The sequence below is a fragment of the Lathyrus oleraceus genome, chromosome 7 (genome assembly GCF_024323335.1).
Source record: "Lathyrus oleraceus cultivar Zhongwan6 chromosome 7, CAAS_Psat_ZW6_1.0, whole genome shotgun sequence".
Classification (NCBI taxonomy): Eukaryota; Viridiplantae; Streptophyta; class Magnoliopsida; order Fabales; family Fabaceae; genus Lathyrus; species Lathyrus oleraceus.
Genome location: NC_066585.1, coordinates 188,425,214 through 188,451,931, shown reverse-complemented (window position 1 = coordinate 188,451,931; position 26,718 = coordinate 188,425,214). Strand labels below are relative to the sequence as shown.

The 26,718-nt window shown below is 35.4% G+C and overlaps 1 protein-coding gene across 3 annotated transcripts; it reads right to left on the bottom strand.

Moving 5' to 3' along the window:
* Positions 1-354: 354 nt before the first annotated feature.
* Positions 355-16,680, bottom strand: LOC127100503 (anaphase-promoting complex subunit 4). Of its 3 annotated transcripts, none has more exons than XM_051037716.1 (19): positions 16,296-16,680; positions 16,089-16,200; positions 15,762-15,853; positions 14,839-14,922; positions 14,312-14,551; positions 13,493-13,573; positions 11,150-11,292; positions 10,814-10,974; positions 10,386-10,486; positions 10,216-10,290; positions 9,458-9,637; positions 8,998-9,080; positions 8,556-8,654; positions 3,226-3,330; positions 2,596-2,737; positions 2,235-2,459; positions 1,984-2,136; positions 1,372-1,453; positions 355-909 (listed from the first exon to the last, which is right to left on the bottom strand). In XM_051037716.1, the coding sequence occupies exons 1-19, from the start codon at positions 16,362-16,364 to the stop codon at positions 815-817; spliced, it is 2,322 nt and encodes a 773-aa protein (XP_050893673.1). In that variant the 5' UTR covers positions 16,365-16,680; the 3' UTR covers positions 355-814. The 3 variants fall into 3 exon arrangements, with proteins under 3 accessions (XP_050893673.1, XP_050893674.1, XP_050893675.1); XM_051037717.1 differs by having other exon boundaries at positions 15,758-15,853; positions 16,296-16,375; XM_051037718.1 differs by lacking the exons at positions 14,839-14,922; positions 15,762-15,853; positions 16,089-16,200; positions 16,296-16,680 and adding an exon at positions 14,624-14,780.
* Positions 16,681-26,718: the final 10,038 nt, after the last annotated feature.

The window sequence follows — 26,718 nt, the reverse complement described above, 5'->3', positions numbered from 1 at the left end:
ACAATAAATCGGCTATTAGTATTGCTCATAATCCTGTTCAGCATGACAGGACTAAACACATTGAGATTGACCGACATTTTATCAAAGAGAAGTTGGATAGTGGACTGATAACTACATCTTACGTTCCTTCCGGGCATCAGCTGGCAGATGTGTTAACAAAAGGCTTACCAACAGAAAGATTCAGGCAACTTACTTGCAAGCTGGGAATGATAGATATCCATTCACCAGCTTGAGGGGGAGTGTTGTAAATATTAGATTGTAAATAGTAATTATTTCTATTAGTAATGAGGCCCATTAGTCAAAGCCCGTTAGGTTTTCTATTCTCTCTTATTTAAAGCATGTAGATGTAACATGTAAGAATAACTTTTTAATATATCAGTAAAATATTTTACAACATGGTATCAGAGCCTCCTCTAAGATCCGGTGGGCCACCTACTATGGTTTCCGCTATCGGACCACCCACCATTTATTTCCACGCTCCAGATGTCCAGTCCTGGGCGTGAGGGGGTGTGTTAAGAGTCCCACATCGGACAATATATGGCTTTAATATGTGTTTATAAGTGGGGGCAGTCCTCACTCTACCAACCGGTTTTGTAGGGTTGAGTTAGGCTAAACCACACATTCTTAACACCACATAATTTATCTTCAATTGAATTCTAATAAAAAATATGGACATGTTACAACAATATTTCAATAACCATTAGAAAAATGGCACTGATTATCCAACACCCCACCCCACTCTCTATCTTCCAAAAAAATAAATAAATTACAACTAAATGCTACCTAACAAAGAAAAATGAAATTTGGAAGGGAATCACTCTGCATCTGACACCTCGTCTTCGTCTTCCTCTAAAATGTAGACCAAGGCACGCTTTCTGGCAGCAAATACACAAGCCAGGCCTCTTGAAGCTGTTAGTAAGACATAAGTAACAATTGAGAGACAGTTAACCAGTTCAGTGGCAGATATATCAATACCCACATAAATTGCAACTAAAATACTATTGATGATTTTTAACGAAGAACTAGCTAGATAAAATCGTTCTCCCTGAAGTTTATTAACTTTTTCTTAAGCATTCTGAAATTGGACTACAGGAGTTTTTGTATGCACTGTGTGTTGGATCCGCAATATGTATATCACTAAATTTATCAGAAAAACAATTACCGACACTAGACTATGATATTAGTAAATCAAATTCACTGAATATAATAAAAATTGTGCAAAATTATTCTGTGGTTTAAGTATAATTAGAGTATAATTACACTTAACATAGTATAAGTTCTTCATTCATTTCTAACTCCTAAGGAAGTTCAGCTAGGTAGATTGTTGTCATGAATTTTTTTAATCATTTAGGCTAGAAAGAGAGTACTTACCACTAACTGCCAAGGGAGCAATTACACCATGAGGGATCATTCGAGCTTTCTCATCTCCTAAGTACAGGCAAGCGGTAGAATCCTAAGTGAACATAATTACAAAAATATGTGACTAATGGAATAAATAAATAAATAGATATAGTTTCAAAAAGGATAGCATATAAGTTATTCACTTTAGTAGAATTTACTAAATGGAAAAACATAAATATCAACATTAACTCATGGCCATTTCAAATGGGAAAAGAAAAGGGATACTTTTTCAAAATAATCAAATGCAGTTCCTAAAATAACAATCAATATGTTTGGTGGATGAGAATCATTCACAGGCAGTAACAGTTTGAATTTATGGGACTCAAGGAATCATGAAAGCAACAATTTAGGAAAATATTGCATGAGTGAGGGTCAAAATATTAGTTTCTTGTTTTATTCAGGAACAAGAGTAGATTAAAGTGTGCTTATTACTTAAGACGTCACGCATAAGATGAACTTAGTTTATAATTTTAACTTCAAAGAACTTGAAATTTTATGGCTAGATAATATATTAAAAGTTGGCAACATATATCCTATCATAAGCCATAAACAATGAAACCAACAGGACTTAGTATGACTTACCTTGAGTTCTTGTAACCTCCAGACATCTCTATATTCAGATCTTGATATAGAGACATATGGGAGATCACTTGCTTGCATAATTATCATACAACCATCTCCAGCACTTTCTGACGTATTAGTATCTTTGTTCAGAAGCAAGACAATTTGACTATCCTGTGTATCAAACAGCACATTTTAAAATAACAAATATTGAGAAGGTTGAAAATTGGAAGCAGAAATGTTTGGAATATTTATAATTATCAAGATTTTACCTTGTACAGTGACAGATCGACACACTGATAATCAACAGGAACACACAACAGCACAGCTTCCAAAGAACTATACCCCTTCTTTAGACAGTCTGAGTCATGCATAAATCCTCTGAGTATGCAGATGCAATTTTCAATATCTGAGAAAGACTCATTAGGTACTTGAAAAGATATGTAGTCGATAACTTGAGATCTATCAGCATATGACGAAGAAGCTCTGGTGGAATCCTACAGAAAGAAAATAATAATACAGCTTCTCAATAGAATTTGAAACACTTACATCAAAATATATAACAGTGAGGCTTCTTATTCCCTAGATTTAGAATTATAAAAACTCGCAAAATGATCATTCTGTGATAAGTACCTCATAATATGATATTGAAGTGGGAATTCTCGTCAACGATGATGCTTTTGGCAAAGACGGAAAAGGAAACAGCGGTATTAAATCCTCACAGAGTATCTTTCTAGAGATTGTCGTAAAAGGCATTTGAAAGGCCTCTTTAAAACTGAAGAACAGTAAAGTCACAATAAAAATTTGAGAAATAATCAAGAGATGTAACTAGAACAGTGTGAAAAAGATATCTTTGGGACTTTTATTATCTTTTCTTCTTAGTGATAATGGGCTGATTGTTTAGGAAAATCAATTCCCAAACAGGAAAAGAAACTTGTTTCATGGATACTTTTTAAGATGGTATTCTTTCAAGCTCAGTATCTAAACTAGTAGAGTATAATGTTTTGGAGTTCATCTTTGCCAACACTTTCGAGGTAAAAGAACTAAGAATAATTTTGTTTTCCTTTTCATTATGGAATAAGTCTTTCTAGACAAAATGAGAACATATACTTTTGTGCATGAAACTTTATCAAGATTCTCTATAATTAGTTCACTATAATTCATGTATTATCATCATTAACTTGGTTGATGAGCGCAATTAAAGGGAAAAACTAGAAACTAAAGCTTTATCTAACTAGAAAGGATGAAAGGACACAGATATACCTTAACTCCAACTGCTGAAATTCTTTTGCCAAAGTTCTCCTAAGATATTCAGTGTCGGAAAATCCACCGAACTGAACTAATTCTCTAACTCTTTCCGCTGTCTCCCTGAAGATTTCAACAAAATCATTATACAATTCTGTAAATTCAATGTGTCTATACTCAGATCGCACTATCTGTATTTATAATGGTGTTACAATAAATAAATTGAATGTTAATGAAGAAGCGCTAACCTAGAAAGTTGTATATTTTATTCACTAACAATCTAGAATATCTACCAACTTACTTAATTCTAACACTCCTCCTCGAGCTGGAGCGTATACGTCATATGCACCAAGCTTCTTACAAATAGATTCAAGCTGAGGTCCTCTAAGAGATTTAGTAAATATGTCTGTCAATTGACAATTTGAACCAACAAAATCAATTATGATTTCTTCTTAAAGAATCCTATCTCTTACAAAGTTACAATCGATCTCTATGCGCTTAGTTCTTTCATGAAATCGAGTTGGAGGTGATATGTAGTACACCTTTGTTGTCACAAATTAGTTTTCTTATTTTGGCGTCTCCTAATTTGAGTTGTTGGAGTAGTTGTTTTAGCCACGTGAGTTAATAAGTAGTTGATGCCAATATCATGATATTCCGCTTCTGCACTAGACCTTGCAACTATGTTATGTTTCTTGTTCCGCCATGAGATCATATTTCCTCCAATGAGGATACAATACCCTGAAGTGGACCTTCTAGCTGCTGGTGAACATGCCCAATCAGCATCACTATGTTGACAATCGAGCAAGCCAATTTCTTCTAAGTATATCAAGAGCATATTTTCGCTGAGTAATAGCCACATTAATCTTGGATTGAGCAACTTCAATTCCCAAAAAATATTTCATTGGACCCAAATCTTTAGTTTGGAAGTGTAGACACTAGACACAAATGTTGTTTCAACAGCTCGAAGTCATTTTTATCATTTCCAGTGATAATGATGTCAACGACATAGACCAGTAGGTGGAGGCAAGTGGTTGGTGAAGAATGCAAAAAGAAGACAGAGTAATCAGGTTCACATCTAATCATGTCATACTCTTAGAGCAATGTGTTAAACCTATCAAACCAAGCAATGGGAGATTGTTTCAATTTATAAAGAGATTGATGAAGTCGACAGTGTGAAGATGTTCTATCATCTATCATAGTTTGATTTTGATGAAGGAAGAAGCTTATATTAAAGAAGAAAAAGGTTGAAGTCTATCTTAATCAGTTATCAAGAGAGCTCAAGCTATTGGATGTTGAATTCAAAAGTTTTGATCTGATAATAAGGTACCAATGACAATTCATTTATATATATATATATATATATATATATATATATATATATATATATATATATATATATATATATATATATATATATATTAGGTGCTCAAAGTCATCTGATCCAAATCATTCTTAAAAGTGATGCATCTTTTACATTCATGGCAAATCTTTTATAAAGCAAAAAAAAAAATCCAATTTAATTCATCAAGCAATCAATTGATGAAAAGCTACAATCGATTGTTCCTATGCTACTGTTTGCGAAAAATGGAAGTTTCAACGAAACAATCGATTGACGTGTTCATACAACAGATTCTGGGAAGAATTTTTACACTGAACAAACGATTGGTGTATACATACAATCGATTGATCCTTTGTTATTTTCAAAATATTTTGAACATTCCAATTGAAACAATCGATTGACCTCCTATAACAATCGATTGCTTCCTAATACTTTTTGAAAAATCTAAAACATCACAATACCTCTTCATTGCACATGTTCATGAAATCTTTTCTAAATCATTGCAATTAATCATGAATATTTTCCAACCATTACTACTCATTTAAGAGGCATCTTGTGATCTATTTAAAGCAATATTTTTTCAGATTTATATACATCTCTTTCATCATATTTTTCAAACAATTATTATTGTTTTTCAAGTGTTCATATACAATGACATAGAAACTTTTAATGCATAAATTTCATTCATTTGAAAAAAGTTTCATAAATTATTTAGCACTTACTGTTTATATATTCTTGAATTGTTCATTGAAAGAGGATTAAAATTTCAAGATATTGAAAAACATACAACCTGTCAGTATTCAATTTATCTGTTTGCTGTAAATTATTCACCAAGTGTGTAGTGCTATTATCCGTAAGAAAAGTTGTTGTACTTTCTACAGGTGTTTGCAAATAGGAAGTGTTGTTCTTTCTGTTTGTTGGAAAAATGTCCTTTGAATCGGGGAGATTCAAAGTCCACCATAAGTTTGGTGTGTTGTATTAGAAGATTGTAAGAGAGGTTTTGGTGTGAGACTTGTACAAATGTATAACATAGTGAAATCCTTCACGGGGTGTGGAGGGACTGGACTACCCTTGTTTGGAAAGGGGAACCAGGATATATTTGTGTTCATTTACTTTACTGCACTTTTATTTTATTGCACTATCATTTATAAGTGCATCATTGTTCTTCCGAAAAAAATAGAACATCTACAAAATAACCAGCAAAATTCTTTACAACTAGAAGGAAAAAAGGATAAGTCTCGAAGAAGCTAACCTCGACATAGACAATGTATCGACGAAGATCTGGAGAATAGCCTTTCTATAGACAAGAGTAGCCAAAGAAAAGACAATTGAGAGATTTTGCTACAAGTTTATCTTAACCTGGAGTAAGATCATGAACAAAACATGTGCACCCGAAGACGCGAAGTGGTAGAGAATAAAGATGTTGTTGGGGAACAAAATGGAATCTAGTACCTGGTTATCGAGTACAGAGGAGGGTGTGTGATTGATTAAGTAGCATTATGTAAGGATCGCATCCCCACAAAAACGATGAATGCATTATTGTGAAGGAGAGTGGTATGAGTCGTTTCAACTAAGTGTCGGTTCTTTCTCTCATCAACATTCCTTTGGTAAGTAATGTTGAGATATTGTTTTTATTATTAGTATCCATTAGGATATAATTGTATTTAATCATTCCTTTCTTAGTTCATCTTCCCCCTAATTAGTGGGGTTAATTAGAAGCTCAAGCCTATATATGTATATTCTCCTTACATAATAGAATTACATGATAGAATCGCATATTCAATCTCAAATTGGTGTCCAAAGCATGGTTTAAAACCCTAGTTATTTTTTCTTACGGTGTCCAAGAGACAATTTTATTCATATTTGTCAAGTATTTAAATAACTAGATGACATCTTCTGTATTGAATGATCAGGTTCCTAATTTCTTGTTGCACGTTACGGGCCCCTTATATGTTTCCTCTCGTGTCTTTGGTTGTACTTGTTTTGTTCATGATTTGTCTCTAGGTCGTGATTAAATATTTGCTCTTGCTATCAAATGTGTTTCCCTAGGTTACTCTTGTGTCCAAAAGGGATACCAGTCTTACTGTCCTTCTGCACATCGCTTCTACACGTCTACTGATACTTACATTCTTTGAGGACATACCATACTTTTCCAACTCAGATGTTCCTACAACCAATTTAGATCAAGTTTTGCATATTCCTTATTTTGAGTCGGTTGAGTCCACTCACGTATCTTCTAATCCACCAGTTATGATAGATGTGTCCTCTTGAACCGAGTCTCCACCACCGTTGAATCGGTATTGGCGTTACCTATGAAAGAAGGTTTGGACCACGTGATTCAACTTCTATTTCAAACGCCTCCATCATTGCTCTGACTTCGTCTCCTGATCTCCCTATTGACATCCGTAAAGGTAATTATTCAACCTGTAATTCATATCTTATTTATAATTGTGTTTTACCATTGGTTATCTCATACCTACTGTGCTTTGGTTTGATAATTTCTCAGCGGAAATATGCTCTGGACATTATTGAAGAAACAAGTTTGTTGAACGTTAAACCAGTTGACATCCGTAAATGTAATCGTTCAACCTGTAATTCTTATCTAATTTATAACTGTATTTTACCATCGATTATCTCCTACCTATTGTGCTTTGGTTTGGTAATTGCTCAGTCGAAATATGCTATGGACATTATTGAAGAAAAAAGTTTGTTAAATGCTAAACCAGTTAATACTCCTATGGATTCAAGTGTCAAACTCCTACCTAATCAAGGGGAGCCTCCATCTGACTCAGGAAGATATAAGAGATTGGTTGGAAAATTGAATTATCTCATAGTCACTTGTCTAGACATTTCTTTTGCAGTTAGTGTGGCAAGCTTGAATTCTCCTTGCCAAGAACACATGGATGTTGTTATCCGAATTATAAGATACATCAAAGTTGCTCCAAGGTGAGGCAGATCATAGGGTCATGGCATTGGTAACATGCGAGCTTACTTGGTTGCAAGACTTGCTCAAGGAACTTCAATTTGAAGAAGTAAGATCAATAACACTTATTGGTGATAATCAAGTTGCATTGCATATTGCTTCGAGAGTCATGTCTTTTATGAGAGGACCAAACATATTTGAGATAGACCGTCACTTAATCACTTTATCAGAGAGAAGATTGAATCAAGTGACATTGTCACAAGCTCTTGAGATAGAAGTGTTATTTGGACACACGGTTTTATCTAAATATCTATTGCTCTCGTATTTCTCGTATTTCAACGGTTAGAAAGGGATGCCAGAATCTGAAGATAAATTTTTACTTCTAAGTTTTAACTATCAAATAAGGTAGTTTTTTTTTACTTATTTAAGGTGCTTAGTGATGCCAGTTCTCCTTTTTCAGGGGTGTCTTTGCCCTATACTGGAAGAGATATGCAAGCTTGGTGCAGTTGTCACTTCTTTTCTTTAATCATTTCCTTCAAGGGTGAATGTCACACCTCTGTTCTTTGAATGCTCATTTTCTCTTGTCAAATAACATTTTCTCATCTATTAGGTAGAAAATTATTAGCGGCAATAGCAGAGGTTTAAAATCAAACTTCATCACAAAGACCTGGTTTGGTTTACAAATTAAAAATCATAATGAATCTACGATATAACAAATTACCACTTATTTCGTATCTCATTTCCTAAACTCTAATAGTTGCACAAGCTACAGTTGAGACAACACCGCAACAAAGACATGACAAATTGACAATAATGTACAGTTCAAATGAGTGGTCCATGGTGGATGGCGGTCCATGGCGGAGAGCCAAAACTCCGCCATACTAGACACTTTGCAGCGCCGCTATAGCGGATTATGGCGGAAAAACCCGAAATATCGGCCAATATTTACTATTGCGACGAGCCCAAAAACCGCAACGTATATCCGCCATGGCGCCGCAATTGCGGATATTTGATAACACTGGTTCAGATTGACAATAAATTTAGATAAAATATGAAATGGATTGGGATTAGACAAAAAAAACTTACAAATCAATTTCAACAGTGTAATCTGCTTCTGATATATCCAGCAGTTGCTTAACTGGATCTTGTTCATACAGAAACTTCAGAAATATAATAACAAGTTCACTGCCAAAACCAAAAGTAGAAAAAGAAAAATAACATAACATCTCTGTTGAAGAAAGGAAAATTTAGAGAAACACTTTTACATTTTCATATATTGAAACTGTTCGTTACAATTCTTATCTGTTTAGAGATTCTAGGGATTTATACTTGTGCTATCCTGCACCCAGCATCATCTTAACCTGCACTCAGACCTAACTAACTCTGAGGCAGTTATGCTGATGTTGCATTCTATTTTGACATGTGCTGAATTACAGCTGTCACACAGCTTCCTAGGAATGACAGAAAACAACTAGAGATGCTTATCTCACAATCTCCAATCCAAATAATAAGGAATGGCTAGACAAACCTGTTATATGGAAGAAGCTGGTCACTTGGTTCTGACATGAGTAATTTTATACACTTTAATAGCCAGTTGAAGAAGTTTGAATACTGGTTGAGGATATGTGAGAAATCAGCAAAGATAAAATTATCAGACAGAACAGGCTTTTGCAAAAAATGTAGACATGGACATCTTTTGAAATAATTTTGTTAAGAAATGATCTCAGAATATGTGTTCATATAGTAAAGTAAGGAGATAGTACAAACTTTTTAAGACAAGTAATTGTGATTTCACCGGATACCCAAAAAGGCACTTGAAGTTTATACTGGCTTACATGTCTTAGAAAGTTTAGGACTCTTTGGAAAATTTTAGCAAGAATATATGAAACTCAAATTTAGAAATCGGGACTATGATAAATCTTATGAGTAATGAGCATACATTGGGAATAATAAAGTTAAAACTTGTAAGATCCATTTCAAAGGCACACCTGCTGCAAGACAGATGAAAGAACCCTCATAAATCGTTCAACTTGAACAAGTAGCATACCAGCCTTTTCTGTTGCATTGCTTATGAGTGGTTCATCCAAGCCAATGCCATGATATCGTGCACGCCATCTTGAAAGCCCTCTTAGTTCTCCCATTCTGAATCCCATAACTTCTGCAGCGGGCTGACAAATTCATTATTTAAATGTATAAGAGTGGAGTTTGAACAAATAGTTTGAGTAAAAAGCTAATGAAGTTCTACTACCATATCAAGAATGGAAAAACTGATTATACTAAACTTTAATATATTACACAAATGTACATATAGTTTTCATCTCTTAACAATTTATATAATACACTACCATAAGTCCTTAGAATTATAATTTCAATTCCAATTCTTCTGCAATATATTGAACTTCAGCCACTCAGGGTGACCACACAACAACAGCCTCTGATGCCCCAAACCATTATGCTAGGAGCAGATCAGCCGGCATGCCCATCTGCCTACTTTATTAAGACGAGGCAGGAGTGAAACAATGACCTAGCTTAAACTCTCTAATGTGGTTTGAAGAAAAGTATTAGAAAAAAAAAGACCTTGACACAGTCTGTATCGGCCTTGTCAAAAGCCTGTGATATTATGCAACAAGAAGTTATCGCCTATCTGACATGAACTTTAAAAGTATATGCTTTCAAAATTTAAACAGTGACACATTTTACTGCCATTTAGTAAATATTATGCACATGGGACGGTGCAATGTTGTACCTGGAGGTGTTCCAAAACAATACGTTGAAGTTCCTTTCCGGCACCGCAGAGAACCTTCGAAATGCGCTTGACACCCTGTGAAGTAATAAACTTGCTGAATTAAAACTACACTCATAAGCTATTCATGAATAACCAAACATGTGATAAGTTATATAAAGCTTTCTGTATACCACTTCACCAAGAGTGCTAACAAGAAATTGGTGAACTGCTGGACTAGTCCTTGCACCGCCCAAAAGGCTCAGAAACTCCTCTTGGGGAGAGGAATTAAGTCCTAGTAATAAATGATAGAAAAAATTAGTAAAAGGATATTATAGCATAATATGCACGAAATATTGTAACAGTTAGTGCAATAGAGTCATCTGGCTTGTCTTTCAGTTATCTGGATTGTTAGCAGTGCCGTGTCAGTTAATAGCAAGTTTCTGTTAGTTATAAGTACTTCTAGAATCATCGGGCTATAATATAAATAGCATGTATTACATTTCTTTATTCAATTAATACATATTCATATCTTCAGAATTTGTGCAAATTATCTCTTCAATTTCTCTCTTTACTTAAATTTATTAGGATATAACAAAAAAATCTATGGTTTTTAAGTTACCGTGATCCATAATCAGAGTAGACAAAGAGTTGAACTTTTCCTTGAATATATGCATGGCATCAGACCACTGCCTAGACATGACTGATAATGATGCCCGAACAACCTCAGTTAAATCCTCGATGTTAGAAGCTTGCTGAGCTACCTGATGAAGCTCATTTTTCCTGTACATGGATAGAGGGAACCAAATTGCAGAAATAAGAGGAAGAAGGAATGTCCATTCTAAAGCATGATCAACCCATTTTCATTTGCATTTGTCTGACAGACATAAGGTTTTATATTTTGCAAGGAAATTAAAAAAACATGTTTTGAAAAAATACAATAGATCATAATGTTTACCTATTCCAAAATATAGCTGTGTTCAGGGCTAAGCAATGCAAGCCAAGTTCATTATGCCCAGCCATATGAATAACACACTTATCATCAATAAGGAGTCCTGAGCACATGACTATCAAACGCCGAAGATCCTTTGATAAAGCAACCTAGTGACATGTAAAAATATTATCTTCAACAAATAAATTACTGAGGCATTGCTAGACATGTATGTGCATTCATCTATCAACCAAAGCTTTTGAAAGAATCGCTTTATAGCATGTAACTTATGAGAACTTATGTGAGAAAGTAGTCTAGAGTTTGACGTGTGTTGCCTCCATTATTCTAATAAAATGTTTAGTTGCAGCAGAGGTAAGTGCGACAATGTATTTGCCACGCTTCAAGCCCAGCCTTCACCCAATAGCTTAAGTTTTTTATGTTGGTTCATGGCATAACAGGCTTGAGCGTAATTAAAGAGGCATGGTCTGGAAAGTGTACTCCAGGAGGATAAAATTGTAATCCGGTTATTAAGGTCAATTAGACACTGTGAGAGCTGGTTTATTGTGTGATATTAAGGGACACTGGTTTAAATTGTAATACAACAGTTACTGTTGGACTTTCCGCCTTAATTGCGGTTCATCCCTAGTCACCTTAATTGTGACACTTTGGCTTGCCTCATTGCAGTCCCCAACACCTTCATTGTGTTGGCTTTGAAGGGGTGGATTTAGTCCCACATTGCTTAGAGATATGGTCTGTGTTGTGTTTATAAGTGAGGGCAATCCTCACCCTACAAATCGGCTTAAGCCGGTTTTGTAAGGATGAGTTAGACCCAACCAAATTCTGAGATGGTATCAGAGCCTATCATAGATCCATTGTTGGGCTTCCCGCATTGTTCACGCTTCGGATTCATTGAGGCCCAAGCATGTGTTGGACTTTCCGCCTTAATTGTGATCCATCCCTAGTCACCTTAATTGCAACACTTTGGCTTGCCTCATTGCAGCCCCCATCACCTTCATTGTGTTGGCTTTGAAGGGGTGGATTTAGTCTCACATTGCTTAGAGATATGGTTTGTGTTGTGTTTATAAGTGAGGGCAATCCTCACCCTACAAAACATGGTATCAGAGGCTATCCTAGATCCATTGTTGGCTATCCTAGATCCACTGTTGGGCTTTCCGCGTTGTCCACGCTTCGGACTCATTGAGGCCCAAGCGTGAGGGAGTGTGTTGGACTTTCCGCCTTAATTGCGGTCCGCCCCTAGTCGCCTTAATTGCGACACTTTGGCTTTTCTCATTGCAGCCCCCAACACCTTCATTGTGTTGGCTTTGAAGGGGTGGATTTAGACCCACATTGCTAAGAGATATGGTATGTTTTGTGTTTATAAGTGAGGGCAATCCTCACCCTAGAAGCCAGTTTTTAATCTGGTTTTGTAGGGATGAGTTAGACCCAACCCAAATTTTGAGAGTTACAGTCCGTTACAAATTGTATCAGCCGGTATTAAGGGGCACGGGTTCATAGTTAAATAGGGACCTTTGGAATGTTGAAGAGGCAAGTGGCAAGGAAACAGAGTTGTCTGATATCATTGTGAAGGAAGTGACCCCTTGTGGTAACGAAGAATTTTTCTCTTGTTACTTTCATTGGATAAGACTATTTTTTCTTAAGTTTTTTTATCTCTTCACTTTGTTTCCTAATATCATGACAGTTTTTAATTAACTTATGCAACTTGTCATTTCAACTTTTTTTTATTCAATGATTCATTTGTGCATCAATCAATATGAATTGAACTTGAAATCTGACTTCCATCCCCCTACTTTTACCACTAAAAAAATTGTGTGGGTAGTGTTGAGACAGAAATAAATAAATAAAACCACTAAAAAGGTAAGAAAAAGAGACTATGGAAGAAATCTTAAAGAGATAATAAACCTCTGACAGGTTCTGTTACCCTTGTAGTTAGTGATCTCATTCAGACTCCTAACAAAATTTAATGATTCTAGCGGCCTGCCAGCTAGGCCAATAGCATAGCGAGCTAAAGCACCTTATATTGCATTACTTAGCATAATAACAGTACAACAAATACTCTCTATTGAACTGAGTATTACCATAAACATTGGATCCAATAGTTCAGTAGTATTTTGGCAGAATTTCAAACAGGGTAGAATATAATGTCATTTTGAGTTAGTTCATTCTTCTGCTGCTTTCAGTTTGCTCCTTTCTCATATTTTCTATGTCGAAAATACTAACTCATATGATAATAAATCCTACTAGTTAATTTCAAACATCAACAAACTATTGTGTTTTTCTACTTCTGTCTCCAACTAAGGGGAAGGGGGCCCTCAAATGAAGTCCAGTACTCAAAATAGAGAGAGAATCTACCTTGTGTATAGAAGGACTCAAAAGCCTTTTACTTCTTTCTGCACCATCACTAGAAGTAGGAAAAATGAGGTTGTGTATGTTCTGAAACACCAACAGGCATAAGACTTTTTTAATATTAATTGAAAAAGGACATTGAGAAGCACATATTTAGTGTTTATTTTACAAAAGGCAATAAAGAAATAAATAAGGCAAATTTAATTACCATGTTTAGTGTTTATTTCACAAGCATTTGTATGCAAAAAGTTTTTCATAATATCAACAATATGCATAATATCTGTCAAGAGAGATATGTTTTTATTATTACGTTATTAGGAAAATCTTCTTTGTAAATAAAGTACTATACCAGAGTAAACACTTATTGGTCATAATCGTTAGTAAGTCAGAGTAATGTATCATATTTATATAAAATCCAAAGAATATGATCTCTCCTTGTCACCCCTTTCATTTATATGCCTCCTTATCAGTCCAATTCCTAAAATTTCAGCATATTATATTACTCAGACTGTGAAAAGTAACGTAAGCTCACAGACCACTAAGGAAAACATATGAGCAGGAAGGGTAGATTACAGGGCTTAGATCTACAACAAATCAACAGCACCACAATAGTTACCCCATTTACTACAGGAAACTATTTAAGAGGGTATCTTTAGCTACTTTAGTTAGCCCATCAATCAAATATTTATTATGGCTGCAAACTTAACCTCAATTAAATCTTAAGCATTCTGATGCTGAAATATAATTCAATTAGGATGGTATTCCCGCATCACACTTGAGCAATTTATTTATAAAAAAATGCTACCCTCTACGACAATGACTTACAGTTTTCCCTATAGGAAAGATGCCAAATATACTAAAACATATATTCCCATCTTTGTCTCCACTACATAAGACATTGAATCGTTGGTGAGAAGAATTTGACAGTTCCTCAAAGGAATCTTCACCGTCATCCATGAAGCCATTATCCCCAGATATCAATCCAGGCATTCTAGGAACTTTTGGAGCAGGAGGAAAGAAACGGGAGGTTCTATCTTCATACTTTGAAGTGTGGCAATGTTCATCCTGTAAGATAGAGAGAAAAAATCAGAATACTAGAAAGAAAACAAGAATGTGCAGTTCATCCATATTACACACCTTGCTTGCACATACGAAGAATAATTTGATATCCGTAGTCTAACACTTGGTTAAGCATCATGTGAGTGTCACTTGGATTTTCCAAAATCAAGGCACATATTAACATAGAAATCTTATTCTCGTATATTGTTAGTATCTTTAAGGCATTCCACTAAATCAAATGTTATCAATCAAACTAATTATGAAAAATAGGCATTGGGTGGGAAGAAGCATACATTAATTAGGTGGTTGTCCTCCTCCCAATTGAGACAAACGATGGCAGCACAATGTAATTTTAAGCTTCTTAACAACTTCCCGTTCTGCCATATAGAAAATATCAGGAATTAGATATGTTACAAAAACTCAAAGCAAAATCAATCAAAAACACTATCCACAAACCGCCCAAAAGAAAAGGCAACATTCAAAAGGAACAGTCCTCCTCTTTCTATCGGGTAATACATTCTAAGAGTCTAAGACTCTATATAATCTTCCTAGGAAAAACTGGCAGTCTAGTACTAAGCATTTCTTCCCTGTGGAGTCTAAGGTCATTAGACCCATTGCAGATTAATTCTAAGCAAACTTGCATTGTGTTTGCAAGACACTGATTCCATGCCTTGAAAATGCGACCTCCCAGTCACACGACAAAAATTCAAACCTTTGCATCAAGGCTCCCCTTTGATTGAAAATCAAGTTTGCTTCAAGTAACATTGTTGGATTTTGACTGATATTCCTTCCTTAGATTAAAAATTATCACATTGCTTATTTGTTACTTGTTAGACTAGCAAATTGCAAATATCATATCATCAAACAATTGAACAAGTAGAATCTTTGGTCCACAATTATGGTTAGTATAGATTTCCAATAATGTCACAACTGCAAAAGTACACAAAGTCTAGATTTCAAAGCAACAAACAAAACCATATAAGACCATATTTGAGACCAGAAATGAGTTATCGTAGCTTGTTTACTCTAGTGTACCTCAGAACTAACAGCCAATCTACGATCTCTTAAAAGATCAAAAAACAGTACGTGTTTCCCTTTAAATTTCTAAGGCACGGTATCAAATACATTTATTAACACATAATTCAAATAAGAAAAAAAGTTTATAAGAACAAATGACTAGAAGTATTCGTCCTGGAAAAAAAAAACTACTACCCACTTCAACATCATACAGTGACAACGTTCCGTCGTCAAGCCCAACAGCAATTGCCTTGCCATCAGGACGCCAACACAAGGACGTTACGCATCTTCCTGCATAAAAAGAGATGTTCAGTCAACATCCGGGCACAGAAACTGTAGCAATATTTGGACGAATCATGACTTCAAAATATAAAATATAAACCAGAACAGTAAGGTGTTTATTGTTTCAAAACAGTTCAAAATTCCAGCCATTATTTCATCACACACTCAAATATAAGCAATTTTTCCATCAAAATAAACATGGAAAGAAAACAAAAGGGAAAGAAAACAAAAGAGAAAGAAAGACCTGGAGTTATGGTCCACAAGCGTTGCCAATTGAAACGATGAAGCAAGATCTTAGAGTCATCAGAAACCATAGCGAGCAAGTCCTTCTCTGGATTCCACTCCGCGATTTTCACCTGTTATTGGAATTTCATTCACAAAATCAAACAAACTGTAAATACAACATATCGTACAAAATTCAACAGTAATACAGATTGGAAATGCAGAATACCTGAGAAGCAAGTGGTTTATCAAATTGAAGCTGAAAAGGGAGCACTCGACATGACTCATCTGTTTCCATATCTAACGGTAAAAGAGACCGAGCTTTTACAGAAAATTCAAAATGTGAAGCGATTCAGCTATAGCGATTTGAGGAAATGGCGTGGGTGAAGCAAAACCCTAAGCACAGTGAAAGTGGAGAAAATACTAAGAATTAAGAGTTACGAAATGGAAGATATAAGAGTGAAACGAGGGGAGAAAGTGGACGCTGAACTGAGAAATGAGAATGGAGCTCTACTAGAACTGTCAACGGGAGACTGAGACAAGATTCACGTTTGAATGATGGGGAGAGAGGGAGGGAAGGAAAATCTAACGTGTGTGAATTTGAAGCTTTATATTTATTTATATCACCAACAAAATTAATAGTTTGCGTTTCTCGTAGTATGTATAGATTTTTTTTTTTAAATAATCATTTTATAAATAAATAAAAAATTGTCTCAAAAAAGATGTATCACCATCTCTCACGGATATATTTTTTAGTTTAAGACGTCAATGTCTATTATGCATTGTTTGTGTGTAATCAATGATTGTGACACATGCATGTAACTTTTAGGAGTATATGTCATTACTTGTGACTCCTGCGTTGTTTTGGATTTTTTTTATAATTATTTTAACAACAAAATTATTATAAATAAAGATGTTTAACAAAAAAATATTATATTATTCCATCAAATATAACTATTTGAGAGAAATTTAATGACTCGTTCGATCGTAATGTTCATTGGTTCCACACTCTGGCGCATTCGCTTGTCTTTAAAGTCTCTCATGATTTTCCTGAGGTGTTTCAAGTCTCCTAGTATTCTCCTGAGACAAAGGTGATTGGTGCGAGGTTCATGGGATATTAGTGTTATCTAATAAATCTCTGATCATATCTCCTTAGTGATCGGTATTGTCGTAATTGAGTTTGGTGTCCATGTTATTGTAGTTGGGTCGTGTTGGTTAGGTTATGTGTGCGCAGGATGGTTGGTTGAATTTGGACATTAAATCGTTTTAGAAACGAATTAATGGTTCTTGTGGTATTTTAAAGGCATGTGTTGGTTGGGTGTTTTGGCGATGTGATGTTTGGGTGCTTTTATGGTGTGATGTTTATGTGTATATTGATTGGGTGTTATGGTAGGATGGGGTGTAATCATATGGCTCATTAGGGATATAGTAAGATATGGTGGCGGCATATGGTTGTTGGTGGTATGGGTCATGCTCTTAATTTTGAATTTGGGTGTGTGGCGTGAATTGGTTGCGGGATTGGGTGTATGTGGGTTCGTAATCATGCTTGATTGGTTGTTGGGTGTATTTGGTATGGTGATGTTGTGGGGTTATTTGTTGGATTTGGGCGGATTGACAATGTTGTTGGGTTTGGTAATGTTATGGGGTTGGTTGTTGGGCGTATGACGACAAAGCTCGTTGGTGTGAGTCGATCAAATATCTTGGGCATCGACTCTTAGTTGATGTCATTGTCCCAAACACGTGGGGGGTCTGGGATTTGTTATTGTCAAACTGCAGTTTGACACAGTCACTCGGACGTATCTCCATAATAATGAACCTGATGATTGTTGTTTTTGCAGTCCAAACGGCAACATCCTCGAGGTTAATCTCGTGGTCGATACCCAGATACTCCCTCCATATCATCTGTAGCGGAAAAATACATGATTAGAAGATTTGTAAGTTGGTAATTTTAAAACTAAATTAACAAGATAATGAGTTATTTAGTTGTAATACATCATTTGATCCAAGGTGATCTATAAGATTTCGATAGACCATTATAGCGTGTTTGAGACAGTTGTTCTAGTTCATCCCTATAACAGACCACCTAAATCGAAAAGAGTGAAAATAAATTATTTACAATAAGTTGTAGTATAAAGTAAGCAAGTGGAAATAATGAGATAAACTTACTTTGTTACATAGGGGAATGTGAAGTTGCTCTCGTTGACGGGGGAGAGTAACGACATTCTCAATCAACCTCATGTTTGGAGCAAAAAAATACAAGAATAAAACGAATAAGTACTCTTTTGTGCGTTTTTATACAAAGAACTATATAGATAGGACAAAATAGTTTAACCTCAACTATATGTTCTTATTTTATTGATGTTTCTTAACAAAGGTAAATACGTAATATTTACTATATTATCAGTAGTTTCAGAAAATAAAAAATTGTCAAATAGTAACATGATATAACACCGAATTTTAATTATTTTTTCATCCTCGGTCGAATCTTCGGTTAATATCATATTTGAATAATGTTGTTTAAGATACTTTAGATTAATACATTGACTATTTGATGTGTCTTCAAATAAAGGGGCACCCAAAAGTTGTATGCAGATTGTGTTATCTGGGTTAACTCAGCAATTAACAACCCTAACTTCGATAGATAGACCAAACAACATGTACACATCATCCAGTGTGACGGTAAATTCATTGAACGGAAGGTGAAATGTGTGTGTCTCGGGTCTCCATCTTTCTACCAAAATAAGGATACATTTGTAATCAACTGAGTATGAGACTATGTTGAGTAAATTTTCAAAACCGTTTGCTAATGCGGTTCTATCAATTTGTCGTGTGGAACATATTCATGTACACGACAACGAAATCTCTTTGGATCCTAACAAAAATAATTAAGAAAAATAATCAAGGAAAATAATTAACGAGAAATATAGTAATGTAACAACAAATTTAGTAATATATTCGAAATAATGAATTACAAACTCCGCAATGTTGTTGATGGTTCCTCTATATGTCTCACCCAGGGTTAATAAAGCCATAATTTAGAATGCTTTTATGTGTTTGTTGCTGATATAGTATGTTTTTTGATTGTTTTTTATGGAAATGTGTTGAGATAAAGACATATTTATAGAGGATTAATGTTATCACGTGGAATTTTTTTTGCATTCAAACTAACACTAATGTGCCATAGCCTATTGCATATGAGCTTACTTTTCCACACATGTGCTAGTCAAAGTGGTGAGTCCTATGGGCATGCATGTAGTGCAGTGTGGTGTCTTTGTAGACTATGGGGGATATGAGTCATCATGGCATGCATGCAAGGTTGCAGAACACGTGACAAGCCACAAGCAATGGCGCATATGTAAAGCACATAAGGCATGTGCCATTTCCTATAGCACATGGGTGCATTTTGGCCCATGCTTTTTCCAACCTATTTAAGTGCATGTGTCTTTGTTTCTAAACCAATTCACGTTGCATTATCACCACCAAAATACACTACAAACACATAAAGTTACACTACTAGCAAACCAAAATTTTCACAAAATGGCTCATTCACCACAATACATGGTCAATGCTCACATCAATGGTGAGACATTTGAATGTGAATTATCCCGTTTTAATTTTTGAAATATTGATGTTACCCGATTTACAATAAATAGAATATCAAATTTCTCGCATTTGAAAGAAAGAATAGAGGCGAAGTTGCAGTGTGGTCCAGTGTCACAAATCATTTACAAAACTCCAATTATTTTTGCCAACAACCAAGTCAAGTTTTTTCAGCTAAAGGATCGAGATGATGAATATGTTCAAAATATGTTTCGAACTCATGAACATTATGAGTTTAATGATATTGAGTTATATATTTTACTACAACAAAATAATTGTCTCAGATTGTTGATTTGTTACAAGTTTTTTTGCGAAACTGACAATGACAAACAAGTCGAAGTCGATGTTGTTGACGAGGAATAAGAAGAAGATAAGATATTGGTTGATCATATGGTTAGCGATAATATTGTCGACCATGAGCAAAAGTCGTTACCTTTGAGTCATGTGTATTGTCTGCCTCAGGATATAACAAACTTGAACTTGGGTGCAGATGAACCATCCTCAGATATATTTTACAATCTGTATATGCAGATGGAGAGAGCTTTAAAAGTAGGAGACAAGTTTCGCACAAAAGAAGACTGTGTGAGAGCTATGAAAAAGTTTCGCATGGAAATCTTAGTTGATTATATTATCGATCACAATAATGTGATGAGGTACAAGACTTTTTTGTCGTAATGTGCTATGCATATTCCGAATGACATCATCTTATCGGAAGAAAAGTGATTCTTGGGAGATATGTTATATGGGTCCATCTCATGCTTGCATAATCACCTATCCGATGCAGGATCATCGCAAACTCAACTTTTAGTTAATATGCGATGAAATATTGTTTATCATTAGCAAGGATCTGTCATTGAAGGTGAGTACAATAATCTCGCATATCGTTACACGATACAATTATAACCCCTCGTACAGGAAGGCATGGATAGCTAAGACTAAGGAGGTTGAATTAGTATGCATAAATTAAGGGGATTCGTACAAAGAACTTCCATAATACTTTGTAGCACTTAAGCATTATGCTTCGGGGACTATTGCAATTTTGGAGACCCTGTCAGCATATACCGCATACATGACTTGTATTAGTGGAAATCAAATATCCCACCGACTCTTCTGGAGTTATGAACTATGCATCAAATATTCAAATTGATGAAACATGGTTGTATAGGAAATATAAAGGAACGATACTCATGGCAGTGGCATAATATGGCAACAACAATATTTTTCCAATCGCCTTTGCTCGGTTGAAGGGGAGACTGCTGGTTGATGGAGTTTTTTCTGAAGAATCTCAGATTACACATTGCTTCATAACCTAACTTATGATTAATTCCAGACAGGCATTCATCTATCAAGCGCGAATACAAAAACCTTGATAACGGTTGGCTAGATCCTCCTTTTACCCATGTCTACTACATTAGACATATCACTCAAAATTTCATGTGGGATATCAAATATAATATGCTTTAGAAGAAAGATGTGAATTTAGGGTATGCATTAACATAACCTTCGTTCCAACACTACCGCAAAGAGATCAGATTGACAAATCCAGATGCAGTAAGGTGGATCAATAATATTCTAGTAGAGAAGTGGATCGAGGCATTCGACAATGGTCAACGATGGGGAAATATGACAATAAATCTCGTGGAATCAATGAACTTTGTCTTTAAAGATGCCTGAAACCTACCGATAACCTCTTTGGTGAGAACAACCTATTTTAGGTTAGGGTCATTGCTTGAGATCATACGTTCAAAATGGAGTTCATTGTTACACTCGAGGCAGTTGTTCAGTGAAACTTCTATGAAGTTTATTGAGGAGAGAGCTTCCAAAGCTAACACATGTGTGGTCACAATGTTTGACCATCGTAAAGGTTGGTTGAGTGTAGATGAGACAATGAACCATAATAAGGGGAGACAAAGGGGATATTATCGGGTCAAACTAGATAAAGGTTGATACAGTTGTGGAAAGTTCCAAGCCTTCTGTATGGCTTGCTCCCATGTCATAGCGGCGTGTTCATATGCTCAGCATGACTCTTCCAACCTACAATCGACTGTTTACAAAGTCATAAACTTATGCAATATATACAACAATAACTCGGTGGTGGTAGAAAAGGAGGATCATTGCCCTACATATCAAGGGGGAATAGTTTGGCACAATGAAAATATACGAAGAAAGAAAAATGGTCGCCCTAACAGCATGCGTATTCAAACCGAAATGGATACGGCGAACAAAATGGTGAAATTATGTAGTTCATGTCGTCAGGCCAGACAAAATCGTGCAAATTGTCCCAATGTTGGAGCAAGCTCCACAACATAATTAAATAATCCACTTTTAATCCTACTTTTTATATGTAATTCATTTTATGTAACCATATAATTTGATATTTAAAACAATGTTCTTTTCATAAAGATTACAACATTCGGTTACAACAGTTAAAACAACAACACGACAAACAAATAAAATGAATAAACAACATATCTATGTGATTACAACGATCAGGACAATTCCATATGAACTATGCATCATAATACGACAATCACTGCCAATTTTATCTAAATCCTAGATATTATGTTCTCCATAATTGTTGAACATCGTAAGCCTTTCAATTCTTCTGATCTTATCATTGCCTCCAATGTCTCCGTCTAACCTACAAATCAAGCTCTTCTAAAGATGCTCGAAAGTCTATATGTTCCAAAGTCAGATCTTCATAAGAGGCTTTACTTCTGAATAAATTAATTTGACATTTCTCTTGATAATATAAGACGACATTTTGAAGAAAAATTGAAGTATATAATTAGAAGATGGGTGGGATGTGGTGGGGAGTCAATGACCTATATATAAAAAAATCAACATAACACAAGAGACACATGCAACGGTGCATGCTTCTAAAGGTTGCATGCATACACCACAACTATTGGCTACACACAAAGGCATGTGCCACAGGCACTAGCGCCTAAGGCTAAAAATAGAGTGCAAACGCCATAGGCAGCGGCACATGTTGGAAACAATTAGTTAATACCATATCCCTTTGGTGTTGATGATAACTAAGTATTTAAAGAAAAATTAGATATTCTAACATTTGTTCAAGTATGCATAATTATATCATTAAGAACATATGAAGAAATGCTTGAGGAATCTGAAGCTAAAGATGAGACTTTAGCTCTGAAGGTCACTTCTAAAGACTCAGCCTCTGATGGAGATATAGACTCTAAAGAAGTCAAATCTGAAGAAAGTCAGCCTCTTGTGACCCAAAATTTGAAGCTTTAGAAGTTGAGAAGTGGACTCTTATGTGATCAGCCTCTGAAGTGTGAAGTCTGGAAAAAGTCAACCTCTAAAGCATAAGTTCTTCAAATGAGGCAAATCTGCCAGGCTCAAAACCTTTCTGATCATGTGAAGATTTAAGGAAACATATCTCTCATAGTTGTCTGAGCTTCAATGGATCATTTCTCTTATAGAAAGGTATTTGCTTGATGTGTTTAATCAAGTACAAAGGTTATCCAACCTTTTGGTGGAAGTCTTTAATGTCTCTTTTCTCTCTTCTTTATTTAAGGAGCTACATAGCTGAAAAAGAAGACTACCACATAATAATACACCATACCATAAGACTCTGAAACTTGATATTCAAGAGAAGCTACTCTATCAATATTGTTATACTTAGAACATCTTAACACATGTATATTTTAGAAGTTCTAGTCTTAGAGTCTTTCTAAGTTGTATTATGTCTAGATCTCTGATTGTATATCAAGCGTAGTTGTTACTTAAATCTCTTAATAATTTGTTATATAGTCATAAGTCTCTTTATTTAGTGATTGAGCATTTGAAGTCTTTAGCTTATGTGCTAAAGTAATGAAGTCTCAGACTTATGTGTTTAAGCAAGGAAGTGTTGAGCTTGTGTGCGCTTGAGCAAGGAAGTCTCTAACTTGTGTGTTTTAGCAGTGAAGTCTTATACTTGTGTGTGTAAGAAAATAAGGCTTTTGCTTGTGTGCTTAAGCATTTGTAATCAGTTTGGTTATAATGGAAATCCCTTGGAAGTACAAGGGGACTAGACTACTCTTAAGTTGTGAAAGGAACCAAGATAAATTGCTTGTATTCTTGCTTTTACTTTCTTAGATTATGCACTTAATATTCCACTGCTGTCAACTTTGATCATCCAAATTAGATTTTGGTTCAGAATATGATAAGGTCCTTTAGAAGTCAAACCAGTTTTCTAAGTCAGACTCTAAACCAAGTGCTCAGACTCTGATAAAAAAACATCAGAACCAGAAGATGAAAATGATTAAAGAAGAAAAATCCAACACAATTCAACCCCCTTTCTTGTGTTTTTCTCACCTTCAGTTGGCATCAGAGCAAGGTATGTGCTAAACACTTAATAGTGGTGGATAAAAGATCCTTAAAAAAATATGTATTTTATTATGGATGATGGAGGTCCCACTAATCCTTTTAGTAGGGTTAATCATGATTACAGTACCTCTGAGTGAAATGATTATACAACTAGACCTCATACTTTCAGTAGAGATTCCACTGAGTTTGAATGGTGGAAAAGCAAAGTGTATACTCACATCATATGTATTGATGATGAGTTGTGGGAAATTTTGGAAGATGACATTAATATCCAAGTCAATGGTGTTAGAATGGTGTCTGACGAAAAATCTCTCAGACCTGAGCACATAAAGATTTACAGAAAACACCATAGAGTTAGAGGCATCTTGGTTGATGCTCTACCTCATTATAGGTATACCAAAATCATTGATAAATCTATTGCTCGTACCATCTTCAAATCCTTATGTGCGACTATGAAGGAAATCAGCAAATCTAGGAAGCTAAAGTTAATCTTTTGGTTCAGCAATATGAGCTTTTCAGAACGAAAGAGGATGAGAACATTGAAATTATGTTCTCAAGGTTTCAAGTACTTGTGTCTGGACTTCAGGTCTTGAACAAGAGCTACACTACCTTTGATCATGTCAAGAAGATTCTTATGAGTCTTCCTGTCAGATATAAACCCAAGGTAATAGCAAACCAAGAGGCTAAAGACTTAAACACATTAAGTCTTGAGAGTATTATTAGAAATCTCCAAATCCATGTGATGGAGCTGGGTGGAGATGATCATGTAAAGAAACTTAAATCAATGGCCTTGAAGTCAGTGGTAGAGAAATCTAGTGATAAAGTTGTCAGATCCTCAAAAGTCTGGACACCAGAAGAAGCCTTTAATGAAGAAGATTTTGATGGTGACACTGATGATGAGGAAATAGTCTTTATCATCAAGAGATTTCAACATCTGGTTAACAAGAATATGAGATTCTCTGGAAATGGATTTGGCCTTAGAGTGAAGCTATCAGAAATATACCCGAATGCATCGCATGCTCGAATATACAACAAAGTTGTCATTAAACTTTATTTATTCCAGAAGGAAGGGGAAAACATCGATAAAACCCGGGGATATAGATATATGGGTAAGGAAGTCGGTTATGCAAGGGGAATGTATTAGCACCCCTAACATCTGTTGTACTCAATGGGAACCATTTTGATTATTCTTGCTCAAATGGATGTTACTATCTAAAGATTACTCGAGAAAGAATAAGGGAAAAGAAGAGAATAGATAAAGTGCTCGGTGAAGATTATGGCCCTCATGCCTACGTATCCTTATAGTGCAATAAGGAATTCAGAGTCATGTAGTTCATAGAACTAATGATGGAAGGTGAAAAAAGAGTGATAACAAGTATGGTTTGAACCAAAGGATAATGTTGTTTGACTCCAAAAAGGGCTAAAATCTGAACCCAAGAGGAAAACTGGCATTAACCAATGTGTGGGTAGCTTGAAGCATTCGCCACTATATGGTATGGCCGAAAACAAAGAGAATTAAGTGTTTGGCATCAAGGCAAACATCTCTTGGTTCACAAGCAGACACTGGATAAAGCTCAAAGAATAGTGTATTTGACTCAAAGATAGAGTATATCACATGAAGTGAATGAAGGTAGACGATATTGAATGAATGTAGTGATTAATGGTCTATGGAGATGAATGGAGTGATAGAGAAAAGTAACCAAAGTCAAAGGATGAATGCTTTGGGTAAAAGTGACTGAATGACATGGTTTGGAACCAAAGGTGAGGGTATATTAAAATCCATAGGATGAATGAATTTGCAGCCAAGAGTAAAGGTGGGATGACTAAGATGTGGATGAACAAAGGCATACCCATTGTATTGTCATAACCAAAAGAATGAATTAGGTGTTTGGTTTTATAGCATAAACATCTCTTGCCATAAAGGTGGACAAATGTCCTAAAAAGGTATATATGGAGTTCCAAATAAAAATGGTATTTGGTTTCAAAGAAACAATATATCACTGGGGTGAGTGGTTTACGATTAAAGGCAGATGATATGAATCATGAAATGTATGAATGATGCTCTAAGACAGAAGGAATAATTAGGATTGTACTTGCCAAGGTTTCGAAGCCTTGTGCCTACGTATTCTCATCGTACAATGAGAAAGTCAAAGCACTCGTAGTTCATGGAACTACAAAAACAGAGGGAGAGATAAGGAAGTGTTTGCCTAAGTAACTAGGACTAACAAGACAAGCAACTTCAAGGGTATGATTGTAGTAATGAACAATATATCTTGCACCAACAGAATGGTAACATGGGAACCCATAAAGGTAAATGAACTTTGAATCGAAGAGTAAAGAGGTACATACTTATAGGCGGAGGGACAAAGGCATACCCACTATATTGTCCTAACCAAAAATAGGGAATTAAGTGTTTCACATCATGGCAAGCATCGTTTGGTTATCAAGATGGACGAATGTCCTAAAAGGGTAGGTATAGGACCCAGAGGAGAATGATGATTGGTACAAGTAATAATATATCACTATAAGGAACAGACAATTTGAAACCAAAGAAGAATGGTATATTGGATCCATGAAGGAATAAGTTCTGAATCGAAGATTAAAGAGGTACAAACTAAGATGTCGAGGGACAGAGGCATACACACAATATTGTCATAACCAGAAAAATAAAGAGGATTAAGTGTTTGATTCCAAATCAAACATCTCTTGGTTCAAAG